The sequence below is a fragment of the Tetrao urogallus genome (genome assembly GCF_951394365.1).
Source record: "Tetrao urogallus genome assembly, chromosome: 15".
Classification (NCBI taxonomy): domain Eukaryota; kingdom Metazoa; phylum Chordata; class Aves; order Galliformes; family Phasianidae; genus Tetrao; species Tetrao urogallus.
Genome location: NC_136828.1, coordinates 5,153,543 through 5,176,643, shown reverse-complemented (window position 1 = coordinate 5,176,643; position 23,101 = coordinate 5,153,543). Strand labels below are relative to the sequence as shown.

Genomic DNA, 23,101 nt, shown 5'->3' with positions numbered 1-23,101 from the left:
CAGTAGGCTGCACTGACATACACGTACTGCCTTCATTGCACTGCTCAGTTTTACAGCAGTCAGGGATTTACCTTTCAAAGCCCACAGCGTGTTAGCAGTGCTACTTTTATAGCACTGCTATCAGGTGATGCTGCAGCTCATCATGTGGGAGGGAGGTGTGCTCTCACCCGTTTGCTGCCCCACGCCGTCCCTGCTGGATGAGATTCTGTTGGCAGATGAGCAGCTGTGTGCCCACATCTGGGACCTGCTCCAGAGAGCACTCTGTGGAAGAGCAGGACATCGAGGTGATAGTCCCAAGGGGCCTTTTGGTTCCCTTTAGCAGTTTCCAGTATCTTCCCCTATCCTCAGTTTTGTGTGTATATGTTTGGTGACCAAATTACTGCCTTTCCTACCCTCTCTCAACACCACTGACTGTAGCAGAGTAGCTACAGTGATGTATTGTCCTGTTCGGGATTCAACAACGTAAAATTGAGGAACTGATTTTAAAAGCTTAGAGAGAAATTAGAAATTAGACTTGTCATTGTGGTGCTGACCTCTTTTATTAGACAAGGGTGCAAATCTCACGGCTCTTTTTTTTTCCTCTTACCTCCCTACCATATCCCTCTGTTCTCAAAGTAGCTGGCATTTCTTCCTGCACATCAGCAATGTTCTAAGAGAGTGATAAAACCTGGCAGCAAACTATCTTAGGAGTGCTAGTCTGAATTTGTGCATTTTCAAATCCAGATGCAGGGCAGAACCATTTTGCCTTTCTGATGCAAGGTTCCTAATCTCTGTAACAAAGTGAGATTACCTGCAGGTTGCTTTTATCCTTTTGTGTCTCTTTCACATACTTGCCTTTTTTTTTTCCTACTTCCCAGATAAAACATTAAAGATATCCAGTCCCTCAAGGAAAAATTCAAATTTCCCCAAAGAAAAGCCATAGTTACTTGACATGGCTCATTTCTTGGGAACCATTCCTGCAGGACATCTGCAATAGCTAAACATTTTTGTTTCTAGCATAAGGATTAAAGAATTGTCCCAAGCAGCCGAGCCAACACCAAGCTGCTGACTGCAAAACATCACGGAAACGCATTCCATTTGTAACATCCTCATTCAAGTGTCTTTTGCGTAGTAAAAGCATTTTGCAACACATACAGGCCACCAGTTTATTCATGTCATTGTTTAATGAAGAAATGCCATACTTGAGCATCTAGTAAAGGACAGATTTCTTTAAATGTCACCAAATGTACTGTTTTGAAAAAGAATCACTGCATCTGCTAAGTCAAAACAAGATGAGAGATCTACGAAGGCTCTTCCAAATGTAATGCCTCCTATTTTATGATGTTGATACACAACGTCAGAAGTGGATATCGGTGGGATGGCAGTAGAGGTTGAACCTTTCCAGCAATATCCCATTACATTTTATTGCTGTGTGACAGATGGCAGCAGAGGGACAGCCTGACAGAACGGAGTCTGACATGGAAGTGCAGATGAAGCAAAGGTGTGTCACTGAATTCCTCCGTGAAGAAAAATATGGCATCCATTGACATTAATTGATGTTTGATGAATGTTTACAGAGACCAAAGAGTGGATGTGAGCACTGTGAGGGCGTGAGCGCTGCGTTTCAGCAGTGGCAATAACGGTGTGGACAACAAGCCATGCTATGGACAGCCATACACAGCTGTCACACCACAAAATGAAGAGCATCTCGATCAGCCCATCCACGTGAATCAGCTAATGGTGGTGGCTATGCTGGAAAATGGCATTTTGTAGCTGACCATTTGCTCTATCAAACAGCATTACTGTGCTCTTTGTATCTGTTGTAGTTTCCATGAAAATAAATAGAAGGCATTACTTTTGGAGTGACCTGACTGTAAGATGTGGTCTATGCTCTTCCTGTTCTAATTGCAAGTCTACTTCTGTCTCCCTCTGTTTCACTGAGATGAGCCTATTTAATATAATTTCTATGTTAATTTTTCTGTGCACAAACACTCAGCACAATATGTGCGTAATTGGTTGTTGTGTTAGTTAATCATGTGGCTAAGTAATATCTCCATAAATAAAGCAGGAAGAATCATACACCATCAATCTAGGAAAACTTGAATATAAGAATTCCTACAGAAAGTGTCTGTAAAAATCTTAATTCTCAAGAAGAGGGCACACTCCATAAGCCTTGCTGCTGCTGCTGCTGAGCTGACCCTCTTCTTTCTTGCTTTGGTCCAGGCTGATGTTTCCACAATCATCCTTGATTCTGCTGTAGAAGTATTTGCTCAGCATTACAAAACATGGAATTCATTATTTCACTGATCAATCTGTTTTACGTTCTGTCTTTGGGAAACTGAAAGAGGTGGATTCAAAAATAACAGGGAAAGAATGAGGAAGCTCCTCCAGGCAGGGACGGGCACTGATGGAGCCAGCAGAACAGGAAGAACAACAAAATAAGGACCAATAGGCCTTTCTCATTCATGCACATTATTCTGTTTGTCTTCCTTGAGGTCTCCTATACCCAGGAACTCCCCAGTCAGCCCTTGCTCCCTTCAGTTTCTTGATATAATATTTTCTGGTGGGAATTTCCAAACTGCTCTTGAAGAATTCACCTTCGAAAAGTTCAGGCTTCCCGATGATTAACATGGTGTGAAAATCGTTTTGCAAAAGCAGTGATTTTATTTCCAGAAAAAAGGGAAAGAAAAGGTAATGAAGCCAGGAGAAAGAAGAGAGGGTGAGTGTGTGAGCACAAGCTTTGCACGAGGAGCATGTGTGTGTCTGTGTGTCTGTGTGTCTGTGTGTCTGTGTGACACCAGGTCCCTTGCAGCACTTCAGGCCGCTCCACCTAACTGGCAGAAAGCTCTGAGCCAGGCACTTGTCCTGCAAAGTCACTTACAGTACACATCAAACAACTGTGCTTCTCTTCAGCGCTGTGCCCTGTCACAGGATCTGGGTCCCTGCATGGATTTCCCCGCTCCCAGGAGCCTCTATCTGTGCTGTTTCATCCTTCCCCTCCAGGGCTTCCACCTACACATGGAAAATCCCTTCCCCTCTGGCAATGGTGCTCCTTCTCCCACCTCCTCCCACACCCACACCCAGCTGGAGCTGCTTCTCTTCAACCACTGACTCCCATATTCTCTGGCTCTTCCCACATCGTTCGTGCAACCCCTTAAAAACCAGCTGTGTCTCTCCACCTGTAGTTCCTCCATGTGCTCCTCTCCTGTCTTTTTGCTGTATGTATGGGATAAGATCATTACTTCTGCATCTCTTCTGCTGTGGTAGAAGATAATGTACAAATTTCCTCAACCTTTTGCTTGGCAGGGTTGAAAAACAGCCTGTCCATATGTCCAAGCACTCCCCAACTCCCAAAAACCCAGCTCTGGAGTGTAAGATCACGTTATTCCAAATCAGACCACCACTCTGCCTTCAGTACCTCTCCAGCACTTCCACTGTCTGATACTTAACAAAGCTCCACCACACTGGACAGTAGATGAATTCAGCAGTGCCTCCAGCTGGTGGACTTCCTCCTTCCCCAGACATCTGGAGCACCAGGCCCCACGCTGCTGCTGCGGTCAGCCTGCTTTGCTAAATGAGCCTGGGCTGCAGCAGCCAAAGGGCTGATTCACAACTGCATGAGCTGTCCTTCGAGGGCAGTGACGTCCTGCAAGAGGATGGGAAAGGTGACTAACAGCAGTGACATCTTTAGGCGTGCTGACCCTTGCAGTGTAGTATTTCTGGGACTCTGATGTTGCTGACCAAAGGGATATCCCATACAATTGTTCAGAAACATAGGAAATGAGAACATTGGAATGGAAAAAGTTTCTTACTTCCTCGAAACTAGTGCCTAGCTACTGCACTGAGGAGTAAGCCACAGGTTGGAAGTATCCTCAGAATGTTGAAACATCAAGATACCTTCATGATTAAATAACACTCCCTTCATTGCAAATTGTTTTCAGTCCTCAAATTATAGTCCACAGAGAGGAAGGCATCAATTGCTTTGGGTTTGCAGGTCTGCAAATGTGTATGTGTAAATCTGTGCATTGAAAAGGTGGACAGGAGCCTTAGGGCTTTCACGACTCTGCAAGCTGTGCTGGGTGCAGCAATTGCTGCCATCCTCTAGGTGTGTGTAAGCAGCACTTCCGTCTGTCCAACCTGCTAAGGCAGGGTTCTTCCTACTTATTTAAAGCCCTTTAGGAACAGGCTTCCACCAATATGTCCGTGCTTTAATAAGTAGGACCCGTAGAACGTTTTTCACATACTGTCTCTAAAGGTTGTGAAAAATTTGCTCTCTTCTGTACATTTACCCAAATTCTCAGAACAATGGCTTTTTTTTTTTTTTTTTTTTTTTTCCCTGTGTGAATACTCAAGATTTTACAGAACAACCCATTTCTGCATTGCCGCATGCATGGTTTTGCCTTGTTGACTTTTCTCTGGTTTTGGTAAAGCTTCAGTGCTGTGAATACCTAACGGGCTCTTATGCTGTATTAGCAATGTGTCAAAAATAATTGATTGTGTAATATACGAATCCCTAAAAAAAAGTTACTGATCTGTGTTAACCTTGTTTGCAGAGAATATTCAGATTCTCATCTCAGTGAAGGTTCTCAGTCCTATTTCTTGACTACTCCTGACTACCCAGATAGATACAACTCTCTCAAGCCCTGAGAGGTTTGGGTCTCTATAGGGCTGGCTTGGTATCAGTGCCAAGCACAAACTGGTGGTCTCTACAGCTCTATCAGCTGCTCTGCACAACTCCCAGTTTGAGCAGAGTTAATGTTTTACCAGTGAGATAAATCAGTCAAGAAGAGCAAAAAAATAAAAGAGGATGGGAAGGGGAAGGAAGTCGGACAGAGCAGTACAGAAGTTACAAAATCAGTCTCTTTTTGGGGGCTCTCCAACAACAGGACAGAGACAAACAGCCTCTCCAGGGCAGTGAGCTCTACTGAGGGGGCTGCCCTGTGCTACATCTGTCTGGATCCTCAGCCCTGGAGTGACAGGAGGTGAGAGAAAAGGAGCTACAACAAGAAGGGAAGCCATTCAAAAATGGAGTAGAGGAAAGGAATAGTTATAAAAACAAAGTCGTAAAAGCAGTCATATTTAAAACAAAAGGTAACTCAGAGCAATCTCCAGCATTGCATTTCTAACTCTGAAAGATGCAAGCAAAACAAAAGAGACTCAGAGCTAAGACAAGTCATTCTGCAATGGTTGAAGTCTCCAGTGTGTTGAACAGCTTGATTCCTATAATCTTGTGAACAATTTCCACAGCACAGAATGACTAAAATAGGATTTCTTGCTGTAGATCTAATCTAAATCATAGTGGTTTGGTAAATGCACAGCGCATGCACCATGCAACTAACTTGCAGTTGTCTTGGATGGAAAAATAGCGGAGGCTGCTTTGCTTCAGATCAAATGCAGCTTGACATGGTTTTCAAACTTCAGACAGGCTGTAAAACAAAATGTACTGGAGTAGCTTGGCAGTTAGACAGGGTATGGGTAACCAAGTTGCCTGTTGTGTTGATACCAAGGGAGACAGTAAGATAGATGGGCCTTCCAAGTGCTTTCCTTTGCCCACGCCTTTCACAGCTGGTTTCTATTAAAAAAAAAAAAAAAAAATTGAGAAAATAAAATAAAAATTGAGAAGGGCTTTAGTAGAACATGCAGAGCAGAAATGGCGAAGCTCGAGACTTCTCTTTGCTCTGGTTCTCAGATGAATCCTGCACAACATGGTGTCATGTACAATAACAGATGAAGGACTGACCTGTGAATCTCGCTCCAAGTATTTAAGAAACCAAACCACAAAGTGAGTAGTGCCAAGCAAATCAGCAATGGGAGACCCCATAAAGACTCTAGAGCAGAGCTTTCAGCAGGAGCTTGCAGAAATCCCCATTGCCATATGAGCCTCTACTAAAGTTTCTAGAGCTTACCTTGGATGGTGTTAGACTTCAGGGTCTGTAAAAACACCAAATTAATGTTTCTGTAGAAGATGCTGCATATTCAGGTATTAAGGAAAAACTCCTTAAATTTATCAAGGCACCTTGAGCATTGAGGCAAGAGGTAAAAAGAGTATCAGTAACTGCAGTCTGCCGAAACACTGAAGTAGCCTCCAGAGAAGGCAGGAAAATTCAAGTGTCAAAGCAGGTTCCTACATGCATCACATCACTCAAGGCAGCAGCCTTCAACCCTGGCAAAGCACTGATGATTCTGCAAGGACTTCCTTTGCCAGGTACAATTAGGAAGAAATGTTGGAGGATCTTAAATATAAACATACATGTGTTTGGTGGCAAAGGGAAATGAAGATAGGAATCCTGCTTTTTGCCTAATGCAGCAACTGCAGACATCCATTACATTGCCTTATGCAAAGGACCTCAGACCAAGAAGTAAATGCCAACCACATGCAGCCCAAACTGTCCCAAAGATACAGTTTTCCTCCAGTCTTCTCAAAATAATTAAATGCTTTATTCTTGCTGAAAAAACAACAACAACGTCATTCTTAATGCCCCAGTGTGAAACAACACTCCACTACATGGGGACAGGATGGGTTACCTGCAAAGCAAGGCATTCTGAACGACAGCAGCCAGCTTCATGCTGCAGTGTCAGCACCAACTGGATGCTTGCTGCTCGTATTCAAAATACAAACCAGCTTGTATTGAATATAATTAATATTCATCGCTACATATTGAGATTGAATGAAGGTAGTCAGAGGCCACATTTGGCTTTGACTTCACTGCTGTGGAAGTGTTAATCCTCGCTCTCATCTTGCCTCCCACAGTCTGTTGCCAGTTCTACATCTATATTTTTAAAAGCCCAGCTTACCAAACTCCCCTAAATGTAAACTACTGCTGATAATAGGAAGGAGTGCAATTATGTGATTCCACCTGCAAACAATTCCGCCAGTTTCAGTTCCATTTCAGGATTGCTGTTAAATTCATCCTTCCTATTTTTAAGTCTTCAAATGGAATTGCCCCAGGGAGCCTTCCAGATGTTTATCTCCGTGCTCCCAGCCCTGCTCTTTCTATTAGTCTAATTGGTATCTTCCTCCTCTCTGCAGCACAGCACAATCTTGGCATTGCTGGTGTGAGGAACTCCTCCACAGACCCCACATATAGCAGCAGTTTTCCAGCAATTAACTCTCAGTCTTTGCTCAAATACGTGTACTGCTATCTGTAGCATTCCTATTTAAATATTCCTCTGAAAATCATGGCAAAGAGGAGGAAAAACTCACATCTCATTTGTTTCTGGTGGGTTTTATGAAGCAAGAGAGAAGATACCTTTTTTATTCTGTCCTGAAGTTTTGGCTTGCTTGTGCTTTGACCTCTCTGGCTTTGCTGGCTGGCACAAAGCACAGGAAAACCAGGGGGGTGGCAGTGACAATAGGAGCTGACATCCGAACAATCAGGGGGCAAGAGTTCCTAATCAAACTTTTTCTTCTGCATCCTACTGACCTCAAATTCCTAATAATACTGAGGAGACAACTTTCTTGGGGAAAAACCCAATAGTCATATCCCTACCGAAAAACAGAGGACTTCAACTTCAGCCCTTTCCTGTAGGAACAATGAAGCTTCATAATTCTGTTATTCCTTTCACATATACACACAAAAACTGAGAAAAAAGCTTTTGTCTATTGTGCTGAGAATTTCTGACCTGAAATCAAATCTCAGGACACTGAAGGACACTGCACTGCCTCTTGGATCTGCCTGCACAGAGCTCCCCGCAGGATCAGAGCTCGCATCTGAAAGTTATAATGACAGTCATGTCCTCTAGGACCTGGTTTTCACTGCAAAGCAAAATCTATTTTCCCAAGTTTATCTTTAATCGTTTTTTTTTTTCTGTTATTAGATTCACTTGTTCTAATTTATTCCCTTTCTAGGGTCTGTTCTCTGCTGCTTAGAACAAAAAGATGAATTCAACCTATGCTAGAACATTCATTTAGAGAAAAAGTGCCAACTGCAGACATCTCAGTTGCCTTGTTCTATTTAATCACTGCGAGATTTAGTGAGGTTTGCTTGTTAAACAGACTACAAAAATAATCTTCAATACTGGAATCTGATCCATCCATGCAGACTCCACTGACTTCATTGGGTTTACACGGGCTGATCAAATTGCAGGATCAGTTCCTACATTTGTTCTGAACTCTGCCAGACTGTAAATACGAGATTGAAAAGAAATCAGATCCACTTCTCAATGCATGGGTGTCCAACTTTTTGGTGTGCCTGGGCCACACTGAGTACAGAAGAATTGTCTTGGGCCACATGTACATAAGTTGCTCTGAAAGTAATGCCTCCTATTTATTTCCATGGAAATGACAATGAGTACAAAGAGCACAATAACACTATTTGATCAAACAAATTCTCAGCTACAAAATGCCGTTTTTCAGCACAGTCATCACTGTTAGCTGTGCATCTTAAAAATCTGACCAGCGGAGGTGACCCTCTGTCGTTGCTGCTGAAATGCACCACTCACCCCTCACTGTGCCACATCCACTCTTTGGTCTCCATAGATGTTCAGTAAGCATCAATGAATGTCAATGGGTACCATTTTTTCTTCATGGAGAAATTCAGTGACACACCTTTGCTTCATCCACACTTCCATGTCAGACACCGGTGTGTCAAAGAGCCCCTGTGCTGCCATCTGTCACACAGCAACAACAAGCAATGGGGTGTTGGTGGGAAGGTTCAACTTCTACTGCCATCTCACCAACAGCCACCTCTGACACCGTGAGCCAGCACCATAAAACAGAAGGCTTTACCTTCAGAGCAGCCTTGGTAAAATATACAATATTGTTAATAGATAGGTAACAAAAAAAATTCATATTTACTATTTTTTCTTAAAATGTTGAACAAAACCATAAAACTAGTGGGATACGTGATCTTGTTTTGTGGGACTAATACATCAGGTCGGTTCAATGGCACTGCTGCCATTCCCAGTGAGCTCTCAGGGTGTTCGTCAGAGATTTTGGAGGAAATTTTACTCTTCCTGAACTTCATCCTTGACAACTGTTCACACATGAGTGTACTGCCAAAATAATACCTGTTGAATAAGGTGTGATTGTGAACCAGAGGAGATTTCTCTCTGGTAAGAAAGGTTGTGAAAGTCTGGTAAAGAAAGAGATGTAATGAGATTGTTGTATTGAATATCTGACTGCAGATCTATACAATCCATTTGAAAATTTGCAGGTGATGTATTTATATCAACTGAAAATGGTGTCACAGACATAAATTGATGATATTTTTGGCAATCCTGAAACCTATTCTCAAACTTCTTTATCAAACCGGAAAGCACAGCTGCATGTTCTTTGTTGTACAGAGCACCGTGTGTAGCCCATGTGCCAAATGCATACAGGTCTTTGCCATCACTTGAGTCAGCACTGCACAGCACTGCCCGCCCTGGTTTCAGTCAGCACAGCGTTAGTAGCAGTTTGGCTGTGGTGAGCAATGTGTGCCTGGGGCCACCAAGTGGGGCAGAGCCACCTCTGTAGCAGGGCAGAGGGCAGCCTGTGGGTTGGACATACCTGCCTTAATGTATGATGGATAATTCTAATATAACAATTTAATATAGCTGTAGCATCACCCATGCTTCTGCTGCACCAGACCTGTTTTCACAGCTTATTAAACCACCAGGGTAAAGGGAAGACCAGGGTGAGAAGAATCAGTGGCAGAAAGGAGGCAATCATTAATGCGGACTCTCGAAGGAAAAAGAGAACTTGTGGAGGTAGGGTCTTCTCAGGAAAAAACAGTCAGGAGGAAAGGAAGTGGCGGAGGATAGATGGCACTGTAGGTCCCAGCCTTATGCCTGGGCTGTCATCTGCTTGGTGCACAAAAGCTAAACAGAATCCAAGTGGGGATTTGATGTGCAGCCAGGCAAAGGAAAGTGATTTCAGTGCAGAGAACTAGTCTGAATTTCCAAGTACTCTTGAAATTCTTGGTGACTTGAAGATAGCAAGTTGCCTTTACTTAGCAGCACTAATGTGGAAGACTTAGTCAACATGAGAAAATGTTATTTAGCAGAGACAGTATCTGCCTGTGTCTGTGACCCTTTCCCCTAAATTGTCCAGATAAGCAGACAACCACATTTACGGATGGCACAACCAGCTCCTGTGCTCGGCAGACCCACGCTGAACCTTCGTTGTGGTCTTTTGGCTCAGGCAGCTGCTGCTTGGAGAGGTGGCACAAAGGAGCTCTGTGACAAAGCCAGGAGCTCGAGAGCAAAGTTTCTGTTCTTGGTGTCTTCAAGAGTCTCAGTCTCCTGGGTAGACAGCACAGAAACAAATTCTTTGGTATCCTTCACAGCTGAACAGACAAGTGGCCAAATACCACTGCAGGCAGTAATTGCCTTTTGATGTCGAAAGTCCGGAGACTTAAAAATTAGCAAAATTGCAGAAAAGTAATCACTGCAACAGAATTCACCTGATCCTCATCTCACTGCTCTGTGCCACCCTTCCTTGGGTGCATCCAGTCCCACAGTGATGTGCGTATGGGTTTATGGGGCCACATGAGCAGCGCCTGTTGGGGCACACACGGGGTGCATCTGCCTAAGTCACCACGTAAGTGATACAGGGATGGCTACAGTAAAAGCACACAGCTTTGAGCACACCAGGCTACATTTAATGTGAAAATGGAAACTTCACTTTTTAATAGCTATGAAATGGTATGTCTTGACTCGGTGAAAGTCATATGAAAGATATGGCTTTAGGAATCTTCTCAAACAATATACTTTAAATCATGTTGTGAAGCTTGAAACTACGGGATGCATTCAGGTGTAATGGATTTCCCACCTTTTATTATTAAGGAATAATGATTTACATGTCTCCTTAAAAGCTAATGGTTGTTCAATTAAAGAGAAATCATTAAACCGAAGAGCTCTGAACTGCAAAGTTATCCGAAAAAAATACTGTAACTATGTATTTTTCCCATTTTTCTATGAAAACAGAGCTGAAGTTATGGCACAGTCTCCCTGTCTGTCAGACACTAAAAAGAAGTAATTAATGAAGGGGTAGATGACTGAAATATTAAATATCTGCAAACTTTGTGGAAACTACTGGCTAATTCATTAATCACAGAATAAATTCAGTTTGAAACAGCTTCCAACGGCTACTTGATCCAGCCCAGAGAAATACAGGATCCATTTGGAGCTATTTGTCACTTTACGGAAAAAAAAACATGGTAAATAGGGGTTACTGGAAGATGGAAATTGTTGGAAGATGTGGAAAATACATTCATAGGGCATGAAATGCTGTCCATCCAACCAGGTGTGCACCAAGCTGTTAAATACATGCATTGGAGCAAAGAAACTGTCCTCTCTTCCCATGCAGTTCTGTACCTTCAATGTTTCCTGCCTCCTGATGATTGCCTTCCTGCCTCATGTGCTCCCCTCTCAACCTGGAGGTGCTCACAAGGGCAGCTATGCTCTGCCTCAACTGGAAGGTCTCTCTGGAATTGCACTCACCTGGAGAGCTCAGGATTCTTGGACTCCCTAGTTAAGGTTTGCTGAGATCCACCCGGGTACAGTGCAGGCCAGGCAGTGCATGGCAAAGCATCAGAAGGGGATGGACCAAGGGGATGGAGAGCTTCTGGCAACGGTGAGAATGTTCTACCACTTCTACTACTTCTACCACTGTTGTACACGATGTCTCTGGTCATGGAAGAAGCAAAACGCTGAGAGCCCAGAGGCAGCCTGGTGGGACAGCAGCCTTAGACAGCCATACTGTGCATGTTTAGGAGTTATGGCAGTGGTGTAACCATGGGCATGGGCCCATGAACGCATGTTGAACGTCTTGGGGAAGCATGCTACTGGCACGTTTGCATTAAAATATGTTCACCCAGAAACATGGTAGAATACGCTGCACAAGTGGTAACCCCAGTTTTGCTGGTTTAGTGCACCTAAATTAAGGGTGTGTGCTGGTGTAATTGCCCTTCTGTGATTACAGGGTTATAAATTTCCTTAATTATAGACATGGGCACCTGCACTCATTACAGAGCATCAGAAGTGGGGCTAGAGGTGCAGAGCCTGGTCAGGAGAGGACATCTGCTCTGAAGCCAGGGCAGCACATGGAGCCAAGCGGGACGAGAGATTAACTGAGGTATGGAAGAGAAGGAGGAAAGGAGCAGAAGGGCAGAAATGCTGCTGGGCACATTCTGCCGTGGCCAGAGGACAGGCTGGGCAGCACCCTCCTTCCCTACAGCTCGGGTTTCTGTGGTTCCCCCATCCACTTCAGCAATCCCAGCTGGACCATGGTCTCCCAGCCAGTGTCGGCCGCAGCCGGGACACAGGTCCTGGCAGATGCTGCCTTGTGAGTGCTTCAAAAACAAACAGCCTGAGCTGGATTTATTTTTAATTTCAGGGAGGCTCAGAACAGTCAGCTTCACAAAGGGAAGCCCATTTCTTCAATGGCATTTTAAAGATGATAGCACCTCATCATCTCTCTTTATGGTGACTAATGTGGAGGGAATGCTGGGAGGCAGCCCTGTCGACCCTGGAGAACAAGAGGAGGAACTGAGATTTGCTGGGACCTGGAGGATAGAATCCTTTGCTCAGGTGCAGCTTCACCGAATTCCTGGTTCTTTGCGTGGGCAAAGGGAGAAGGAGGGACCGGATTAGTTCACATGTCAGAGGGCTAATTTTAGACAAGATTCAATAAGTGGGCACAGGAAATGAAGAAGTGAAAAAGGAAGGACAAAAATAAAACTGATAGCAGTGGATACATGGACTGTATTCATCATGTCCCCACTTGTGATCTGTAGGTTTTTTTTCAAAATACCAATAACCCTCACTGGGTGTCACACAACTCTCCCAGGTGAGGCATTTACCATCAGTAAGCAGGAATCGTCTGCAGGAGCATGCAGGCATTGAGGATGGGGCGTGCAGCGCAAAACAGAAGGTATTTGTGGATCAGCTGGATGGGTGATGGATGTCACTGCTGGAGCAGAGGCTGGGCCACATGCTGGCAGCGAGGACACGGCCAGCGGGCTATGCAGAAGGTGGCCAGCCCTTCCCACAAAGCACAGAGCATTTGCATCCTGCACCAGAGAGAGGTGAACAGCGGGGAGTTTCACATGGAGCGGCAACAGGCCAGAAATACTTTGCAGAAGTATTTTTCATAAAGCTGGGATAAAATGTTAGCATATGTTCAGATCTGGGCTTCACCTTCAGCTTGGCAATTGGTAAGATTTGTATTTCCTGTCCAGGAACAATTGAATCGCAGTGCTATGACCACCAGTGGGCTGCATAACATGCTTACAGTTAATTACTTCACACATGCATGCGAGACAATTATACACACCACATTTATTCTCTCTTAAGTATATGTAGCTGAATCCATTTTTGAGATTGCTTTACTCATAGCTATTCTGCATTCCGTGTGGACTCTGACAGAATTCGCTCACAGCGGGACTATGCAGAAAGGGCAGCGCTTGGTTGTGACGCTCCATCTTTACAGGAAGATCCCTGCCCCTCATTTTCACTGCCCTCCCCACAGCAGAGGATTTGTGGGGCAGCCTTTTGCCTGATCTCTGCTCCTCCACAGCAGCAGGAGAAACAAATAGTTTTGGAAAACTCAGCTGCCTTAAAGCAAACTGAAACAGAGAAACTTTTGTATCCAACTAGTGTGTTTTAGCACTTATGATAACATTGGCTTGTGACTATCTTTAGGGACTTGTTCTTCGCAATAGTGAAATTGTTTTCCTCTGCCAATCCTTTCCTACAGCTGTGCTGCCCGTGGCTGAAGAATCAGCAATAATCTGGCTCACTCCTCATTGTGACATACCCGTCCATCCTGTATTGGGAATCACTTGTGTAGGACAGACGGAGGGATGAGTTCAAACCTGTGTATGATTTAGGAGGCTGGAATGGAAGTCGTTAGGAAAGAGCAGTTGTTCAGGGAGGTAATGGTAGGGAAAGACTGGCAGTGGGGAATTTGAAGTTCAGGATGTTAAGAAACCAAAGATCTCTGCATAAATCTCTGTCAGAATCCTGATCCTAGTTCCCCCCCCTCCCCCCTTCACAAGAAGCTCGGGTTCAACAAATTTATTACATTTTTGGCCGGGTCAATAGCAGGAAAAGGTTTGTAAATTATTTTTCTTTGAACAGCTTTAGAGAATTGAGAGGAACAATGTGGAAAGTCAGAAAGAAGTACCTGAAAGGCAAACCGTCACACTGACTTTTTAAAGGCTGATCTTCCCACTGACATCCCCAACCCCTGTTATTTTTCCTCCTTCCAGCCCAGGATTTTTACTACCTAAGGCAGGGGGATGTTATTTTCCTGTCCTGCCCACCCCGCAGACTCCTGTGCTGCTGAAACACCGCCAAGCAGAGCCCAGACAGGCCAGGCCTGTCCCCCAGACTGGGTGTGATTGGCTCGTTTTATACACTGGAAAAACAAACAAACTTCTGGACCACTGGCAGTCAGAGCAGCACTGGGCTGCTGGCTCTTCAGGAGGCCCAGGTTGCAAGTCCTGAGCAATTCCTCCAGGTCCTCGTCTGCCCAGGCTTCCCACCGCCATGAATTGAGCGCCGTACCGCTCAGCGCCACCCATCGCGGTGCCCCTCGCTGAGGCCTCCCTTCAGGTTCTCTCGGGCGGGACTGGCCGGGCGTTATTTCTTCACCCGCACCCTTCCCTTCTCCTTCAGCACGGGCACGCAAGTCAGTCTCTGCCACAGTAGGAACTCCGTCCTCTGCATGAGGCTCCTGCAAAACAATGGTATCCAGGCAGGGCACAGCCTTGTTTACAGACTTCTGCCTCTTCCCACACAAACACCCCTCTCCCTCCCGCCCGCCTCCTTCCACGCGAGGCCCAGCTCCGGCACGGCCCGGCCGAGCCCGGCGTCTCCCCTGCGCGCGGCGGTACGGAGGTGCTCGGGCCTCGGCGCGCAGCGGCGCCGCGGAAGCCCGAACGAGAGCCGGGCGCGGTCGGGAAGGAGCTGCGGCAGGGCAGCTCCCCGCGCAGGTGTCGGACGCTGCGGGGAGGCCGCTGCCGGGCCCGGCGCTGCGGCTCCGCCCCTCGGGCCCTCCTGTGGCGGTGGCGGCGGCTTGCTGTTCCCGGCGCGGCCGCGGCGCCGCTCCCCCTCCCCGGCTCGCTGGGCTGCCCCTCATGCGGATGTGACATTTCACGGCGTTTACTGCAGCCGCCATTTTGAGGCACTGAGCGCTGGCGGCAGCGGAGCGGCAGTGGAGCGCCGGGCCACAGGCAGCCGGGGCGGCCCGCGGGCCGGGAGCAGCGAGCCGGGCGTCGGCCAGCGGCTGTGCCGGGGCGCTGGGGGGGCGGGAGGGCAGAGGAGGGGCCCCGCGGCGCCTCCCCGACTTCGCAGCGCCGGGGACGCCTCGCCGGGGGAGGGGGGAAGCGCCGGGCGCAGCCGCCGGGCCCTGACTCCTGATCTCCCGTCCCCCCCCCCCCCCTTCCCCTCCCTCCCCTTCCCCTCCTCCCGCTCCCCTCCCCTCCGGCCCCCGGGGCGGCCGCCGCCCCCGGCCGGTCCCTCCTCCCCACCCCCTTCCCCAGACCGGGTGCCGCCGCCGAGATTGGGCGAATAGCGAGCAAATACGTGCGCGTCTCGCTGCCTCCCCCGGCTGCCCGCTCCCTGCCCGCCGGAGCCCAGCCGCAGCCCCCTGAGGCGGGCGCCCGACCCCGGCAGCCGCCCGCGCCCCGCCGCTCCTCCGCCCCGTCCCCTCCCGACGCGGCCCCGCAGCCCCCGACGGGAAAGGCCCGGGCCGCCGCCGAGCCCGAGTCCCAGCCCGACATGAACCACCATCAGCAGCAGCAGCACCAGAAGCCCGGGGAGCAGCAGCTGAGCGAGCCCGAGGACATGGAGATGGAAGGTGAGGCCCCGCGCGGCTCCCCCCCAGACCCTCAACTCGGCGCCGAGTTCCCCCCGGCCCCTTCGGGAGCTCCGAGATCTGGCTGTGCCGTGCGAGCGGGGGCTGCTGGGGCGAGCGGGGAAAGTTGGGGCATGGCAGCGTGCTCGGGGCCGGGGGGGCCGCGGGAATTTGAGCCGCGGGAGGGGGAGGGCGCGGGGAAAGCGCCGTACAAAAGGGGATCCGCGGCCCCGGGGCGAGGTGCGCGGCCGCCCCCGGGAGCGGGGCGGGAAGAGAGAGCTCCGTGCGCGGCTCCGCGCGCCGCCCCTGGGGCGGCCCGGTGGGCGCGGGGCTGGTGGCGGGCGGGCGGGCAGGCAGGCAGGCAGGCAGGCAGGAAAGGGCCTCGGAGTGGCCGCGAGCCCGGGAGAGGGGCTGCTGGCGGGAGGGCGACACCGCGGGAAGCGCCCGGGCTCCGCTTTCCGGTGAGGCGCGGGGCCAGGCCCGCTCCGCCGGCCCTACGGGGAGGTCCCGGGGGGGGGAGTGGAAGCTGGGGCCGGAGGAGCCGCGCGGCGGCCGGGCCGGGGCCGCTCATTGTACGCCCGCCGCCACGCCGCTCGCCATTTTTAATTAACCCTCCTCGGAGGGTTATTTACAGCTAGCGCCGCCGGCCGGGCCTAGCGCGGGGTCGCGGGCTGCGCGCTGCCCGTGTGTCGCGCCCGCTCCGCACCGATCCTGCACCGTCATGCAGTCGCGCGGCTCCCGCCGGCGAGGCGCTGCGCGTGCCGCCCGCCGCTCCGCCGCTCCGCTCCGGGGCTCCGCTCCGCTTTATGCCCGCGGCGTTCCCGCATCGCGCTGCGCCTCCGCCGTGAGCTCGGCTGCACGCGGCGGTGCGGGGCGGGCGCGGTGCTCGGAAGGCAGAGCGCCGGGCCGCGCCGTGAGACTTGGAGGGAGCACCGAGCTGCCGGCGTGCTCTTGTGTGTGCCTGTGGATACGGAAAGCTCCATGTAAATGTGTCGGTGAGATGTGCGGTCTGTGTCCGCCGAGGAGTCCTCGTTTGTGGCACACGGCAGCTGACACAGGGGTGCGTTCCTGGCACAGAAAGAGTTGGAATTGTGGAGGTGTTCCCGTGGAAGTTGCACACGATAACTGTGTGACTGCATTTCAGGACAGAAAGGTCATTGCCAAAAGCTCCTTTCTTTAAATGTAGAGCTGTATTATGAGGTTTACAGGTAGGACTTACTTTCTGCTGAGCTTCTTTAGAAGAATCCCCAAATTGGCCTTTATATGCTATGTGACAAATATATGAGATGATTTAAAAGTACTTTGTTTGGGTGCGTACATGCAAGTTAACATTTTGCAGCTTATAATTTCCAGCAGACTTTACAACCTGCTTTTTCTCAACACCCTTTATAATATTGGCTATTTAATGCTTCTTTTTGTTTGTTGGCCGGGCACGCTGTGAGGTGCTGAATGCTTCCATTCAGTTCAGTGCTCTGTGCTGCTCTGGGTCGCATCCCCCTCTGTGATGGGGATGAGAAGCCCGGGATGCCCCATTGGCAGTGGTAGGAGCCTCCTGCTGGCCTCTGCCTCATCTGAAGGGGTGAGAGAAGAGTCTGTGCATCAACACCAAAAGAAACGTTATCTCAGGAATCAGTGTGAGATCTGCACACAGCTCATTCAGGGTGATGCTATGGATTTTGTGAGAGCTTGCTGACAGTTCTGTGCAAAACCCAAAGGGTTTACTTAGACCTTTGGAGATTTAAAATGCATGTTTTCTTGAAATGCCTTAGGTTTACCGAATTGTTGAGATTGGATTATCGATAACTTTTAATAAAAGTAGATATCACGGGTGTGTGTGTATATACATATATTCGTTTATCCTGTAAAATGATGTTTGTTCTTTTAAAACATGGGTGTTGATGCTTTCTTGGGAGAGATGTTTTGAAGCACTGAGGTAAACATTTAACAACATGTAGTTAGTTTAATTCCAACATGTGTGCAGCAGTGTCAGACGCCATTCTTCCCTGAGTGATCACACTAGATTTAGGAGGCATGTGAAGAATGCACAGTGGAAAATCGCACATCTTGGGGCTGAATTCGGTGAGGGCTTGCATGTTCTGCATACAGCCACACGAGACAAACCATGTTTAATGAGTGAAGTAGGTCTCTTGGAAGCAGTGATAAAAGCAGGCAATTAAAATCCTCCGCACTGAATTGGATCTGATGTTCTGAGGATCCGCAGTCTTGTGCTGATGTGAGTGGGATCGGTGCCGGACAGGAGCACCCTGTCCTGTGGGAAGGAGACCATTGGGTCTGTGCATCCTGAGCTAAAGAAGCCTTGACAGCTGTGCTACGGTGTGTCCCTGTGAGACGCCTCTGTGTGATGCAGGCTCACCTGCTTGTGCCACTTCAGCCAGGGTAGGGTGATGTTATGAATCAGCGCTTGGTGTGTTCAGCCTTCTCGTGGATGTTGTTTGGAATCAGTCTTATCCTTAGCGATGGCTGCAGTGATGCTTGGACATAGAAACTTTACAAGAACTGTAACAAGAATTGTGTCCCTTCAGCTGAAGGCAGCAGCTTCCCTAGTTGAGAATGGAGCTGGAAAATACAGCCTTTGCTGCTGGTGACTTTGTTCTCAGCCCAGCATTTGGACTGGTGCAATTAGCAATCACCATAAAGTGATCAAAATTAAAAACGATTTTTTTTTTTGTTTGGTTCTTTACTCTACAATTTGGTTCCCCTTGCAGTCCTCTGTAGTGTTGTGTTAACGGGGTGAAAATGTGGCATTGGGGTGGGAGGGAAGGAGGAAGGCAGCAGTTACTGTTACACACGGCATCCTCGGGAATGGGGCTGATGTACGTTGCTGCTGTGTGGAGCTCTGGTCCAGCAGAGCTGTGCTCCTCACCTCCAGTGCCTGCATTCTGAGGAAGTTAACAGGTTGAGGAGGTAATCAGTGAATGATTGCATGGAGATTCTGGAGTTTGTTTGTTTGTTTATATACTAAGTTTAGTGGGGGAAAAAAATAAGTAATAGTTTTTCTGTGCTGTAAGTGGGGTATGTAAGTTCCTTTATCATGCAAAGAATTACAGCTGTTTAGTTGCTAGTGAGTTGCTCTGTGGTGTGTAATTGAATCCAAAACCCCGTACATTATATATGCTTCCTCTGTAACTTCTTTGCACAAATGTGTCTAGTTGAGCTTCAAAGAGCTCGGCTTAATACACATCTACAGTTACGTCTTTCATAAAGTTCTTTCAGTGCCTCCATGGAAAGTCTCATTTGCAGCTTAATAACTGGAGGTTTCCCCATTTATAGCTGGAGTTTGCCTCTTTGTAGTTTCAGCTCCTGCCTGCAGTTACAGACGTGTGTTTCGCATTAGGGAGGGTTCCTTTCATTGTGGAGAGCGCAGGAGTGCCGCAGCCGGTGCGTGGTGCTGGCACTGGGACTCCGTATCAGCCCTGATGCTCTGGCACTGCTGGCATCCAGCTTTCCCAGTTGGGGCAGGAGGATGGGGATTTGGTTTCCAGGTGAGGCGATGCAGCTGCTCAGAAAGAACTTGATGTGTGTGGGAGAAAAGTTGAAAATGGTGCTTTCTTGCAGTGTCCCTGCAATAGCAGGTGTGTGCTGCTTGCTGTTCACTACTGATAGTAGTTACTGGATTGTGTCCCACTCTACCATGTTGGTCTCAAATATGTAACGTACTTTTTTGCCTGTATTCTGAATGCTTGCTTGCTTCTAATATTTTGTCCTTGCTGGCATTCGCATTGCTGTCGGTGTGATGCCATTTGTGCACATGGGGTGGTACGCACTCCTGTGTGCCTGGCTCCTGAAGCTGTGTGCCTGTGCCCTTCCTTGGGCAGCTTCTGCCTTCCGGGTGAGTAGGAGGCTGTGCATCCATGGCAGGAACGTGGCTGTCTGCTCATCTGTCCTCCCTGCCCCTTCCCAACCCTGACGCTTTCTGTGATGGGTGCTGCTCACAGGAGAGGTGATGAAGGCAGTGGTGCTGCAGGCAGTGATCAGGATTCAGCTAGTACTGAGGTGACAGGTAGAACAGAGGGCCAAGCCCGCTCTGCTGCTGATGGTGTGCGGGGCACTGGAAGCAGCGGCCTGGGAGCTGTTAGCATTGTATCCCTCCCATGGTGCTGCTCTGTGCCTGCTGGGGTACTGGGGTACTGGCACCTTGGGAAGGTGGAATTGACTCAATGTTCTGTTGTGTGTTCTTCATGAACTAAGTGCCTAACAGCCTGTTGGGTCGGTAAGTGTTCTGCGAATGAGAGGTATACCGACTCAAATAGTGGCAGATGTGTGTTCAATTTGAAGGGAAGCAGGCAGTGCGCTATGCCCTATTACAGACCAGCTGTATATCTGTATGTATCTGTCTTCTCTCCTTTCCACTTTTGCTGGCTGGACTCAGAACAAAGGTGACATTGCTGCCCTTCCCACCAGGTTGCTCCGCTTGTAATGAAGTGAGCCGTGTGTGTGTATGTAGTGCAACCCTGAATTTAAGATGCAGCCAGAGGTGGGGTTTAATGCAGTAGAGCAGTTCCCAGCTGCAGAGTAACTTATCACAAAGTATCTGCAGTGTGCATCCAGCCTGCAGCAGCCGAACCAGTTCAGCCAGTACATCACGTGTGACATCACTCAATATTTGGGGTAAGGGTGAAAATGAGCTTGTTCAGAGCTCGTGAAGCACCCGCTTTTTTCAGTGTCCATGCATTTACAAGTGTGCATTATGTGCTTCTGTTGCACTGTGAGGGGTCTCGGGTTAGTTCTGATTCAGCTTTGTATGCTGGGGCTGATTGTGAAGGAGGAAACCACTGGCTTGTTTGCAATAGAACGTAGCAATAATCCACAGCAAATGTGTTTGGTTTTACTTCTGAACACAAACGTGTATCTGTAGATACAGAAAATGTGATATAGGCTAGTTTGGTGTAACCAGCAGGTTAACATTTACTACAAAATACCTTGGTGGGTGGACTGGGGGCTGGGGGCAGGTGGTGTTACTTACTCAGTTATTGAATGTGTAGGTAGTTCAAAAACACCTTCCTTAGTTGGCCATTTAAGATATTAATGCATTTTGCTCAGATTATTTAAGTGCAGAAGCGCGTGGATCAGTGGCACCAGCGTTAGCTTCATGGATCTGCACATTGTTGCAGGTTTAAACTTAACACATTTTAATATTTCTGCTAAGTCCTTTTTTCCACCTTTGCTCGCTGGCTGTACAAAACAGGCTCTGTGGGGTTAGAGACGCTGAGAGCAGAGTGGATTTGGAATGACTTTGCGGCAAGATGAAGAATGGTCAGCTTGAAAATAATGTCCTTCTGGTTTGTGTCTGCCTGCTTTCTCTGGGAGGTTTTGTCAAGTGGAGACAGTTCTGCTGGAAGCGGTGGATGGGTTTCAAAGCAGTTCAGCTGTGCTGAATACTTGCAGTTTGGAGCAGACATTTCCAGTCTTTCACCACGTTTTAGTGTAGTGCTGAGTGGTCTACAGTGTACTTCTTTCAGAATTCAGAAATGTACTTGAGGACTGGCTCATGTTGGACTTGATATGCACCAGGAATAACAGCATGTTAGCCAGTGCAAGGCAATGTGAGCGATGAGATGAGATGTACTGTGAGAGGAAAGCTCCAAGCAGGGTTTCGGCAGTACTGCAGCAGTTTGCAGCCCAGAGGCATGGTGAGATTTGTTTATTTAACACCCACAGCTCTTTGATATGGAACGTCACAGAGGTGCTGGAAAACAGAACTTGGAGACTTTGTATTTGGGATGTTAGGGGGTTGAATGCAGTCATGTAAATATAGAAGGGTTTCTCCAAAAGTAGTGCCACCTATTTTATTATATTGGCCCACAATATCAGGGATGGATGTTGGTGGGATGTCAGTAGAGGTTGAACCTTCTCACCAATATGACGCTACGTTTTGTTGCCTGTGACAGGTGGCAGCAGCGGGGCAGTCTGACAGAACAGAGTCTGACGTGGAAGTGAGTGTGAAGCAAAGGGGTGTCATTGAATTCCTTCATGTGGAAAAAAATGGCACCTGTGGCATTCGTTGATGGAGACCCAGCAGTGGATGTGAGCACAGTGAAGCTATGGTGGTGCGTTTCAGCAGTGGTAATGGTGACATGAAAGGCCATTGTGATGGTGACATTCTGGATAGCCACACAGATTTTATTGCTGGTAAAAATGCACAGCTAATGGTGGTGATTCTGTTGAAAAATAGTGTTTTTTAGCTGAGAATTTGCTCTATCAAAGCGTTATTGTGCTCTTTGTATTGGTTGTCATTTCCATGGAAATAAATAGGAGGCATTACTTTTGGAGCAACTTGCATAGAAGTCTGAAAAGTCTTAAAGCCATTTTTCCTGATTTCCCTTTTCTTTGTGTAAGTGTGAAGGGCTGTGTAGGAGTAACATTGATAACAGTGTTTACCACAGCTCTAAGTCTGATCCTCCAGTGATTTCACAAGGTGTGGCTGAAAGGGGAATCTGCATAAATACTGCATTTCCAGTTGTGTAACGATGTGGGGCAGACTTTGGTTCAGAGCTCTAGCTGTGGTGTTGCACTAATGTAACGATTGGATGGATTTCTTTGGAGCTCTGTTCTGAAGTAATTGTGTGTTTCCACAACAGAGGTTTTTACTTGTATTATTTTTCAGGGGTTTATTTTTTGTCATTGCTCATGTTCAGCAGAACACTGATGGAGTTTGGCTACGAACAGGTGGGTGCAGAGGTCTGCTACAACTCAGTGACAGATTTAAATTCCAAATCTATCGTACTGAGTTAATGTTCTTTGCGCTATCAAATTTATTTATTAAGAAGGCCGGGAGCGCTGTGAAGGCTCTGGTGTGCAGGCAGTGGGATCAGAAAGCTGCACAGATACCAACCTGCCTCAGGACCCAGCACTTCCTGCGTGGCTGTTGTCCCCAAAGCCATGACAGAGACCATTCCCTGTCTGATTCCCAGTAGGGGATTCCCTGGCCCTGTGACTGAGTGATACCTGTCTTAAACTGCACTCACTTAGAACTTGACAGTATTTCAGCAGTAACATAGTGCATTTTCTGTAGTCTCCAGTTGCTGGAAGAGAATGAAGAGGTTCCTGCTTGGAGAATGACCGGTTGCCTTTTTTTCCCCTTGCCTTGAAATGCACTTTGCTTTGGGCAGCCAGGGCTCAGCTGTACTGAGATAAGGCAGTTTGGGCATCATCTTCTATTTATTTGTTTGCTTCGTTCAAGAAGGGAGACTTTCAGCTCTATCTGCTTAAGCATGGGCAGAATGAATGCGGTTTCACTGTTCATTGAGTCAGGCTGCCTGTGGATTTCCTTCCTCATTGGAGCTAAAGAACTAACTGCTTCTAGAGAACATTTCAGCT

At 48.0% G+C, this 23,101-nt stretch overlaps 1 protein-coding gene across 2 annotated transcripts in view; it reads left to right on the top strand.

Annotated features, from left to right (window-relative positions):
- Nucleotides 1-15,687: 15,687 nt before the first annotated feature.
- USP7 (ubiquitin specific peptidase 7) overlaps nt 15,688-23,101 on the top strand; it is a gene marked incomplete at both ends in the record, with an annotated part of 61,460 nt that continues 54,046 nt past the window's right edge. For both annotated transcript variants that reach the window (XM_079542838.1, XM_079542837.1), the window contains one exon: nt 15,688-15,766. In XM_079542838.1, coding sequence (XP_079398964.1) covers nt 15,688-15,766 — 79 coding nt within the window. The remainder of the gene's footprint in view (nt 15,767-23,101) is intronic.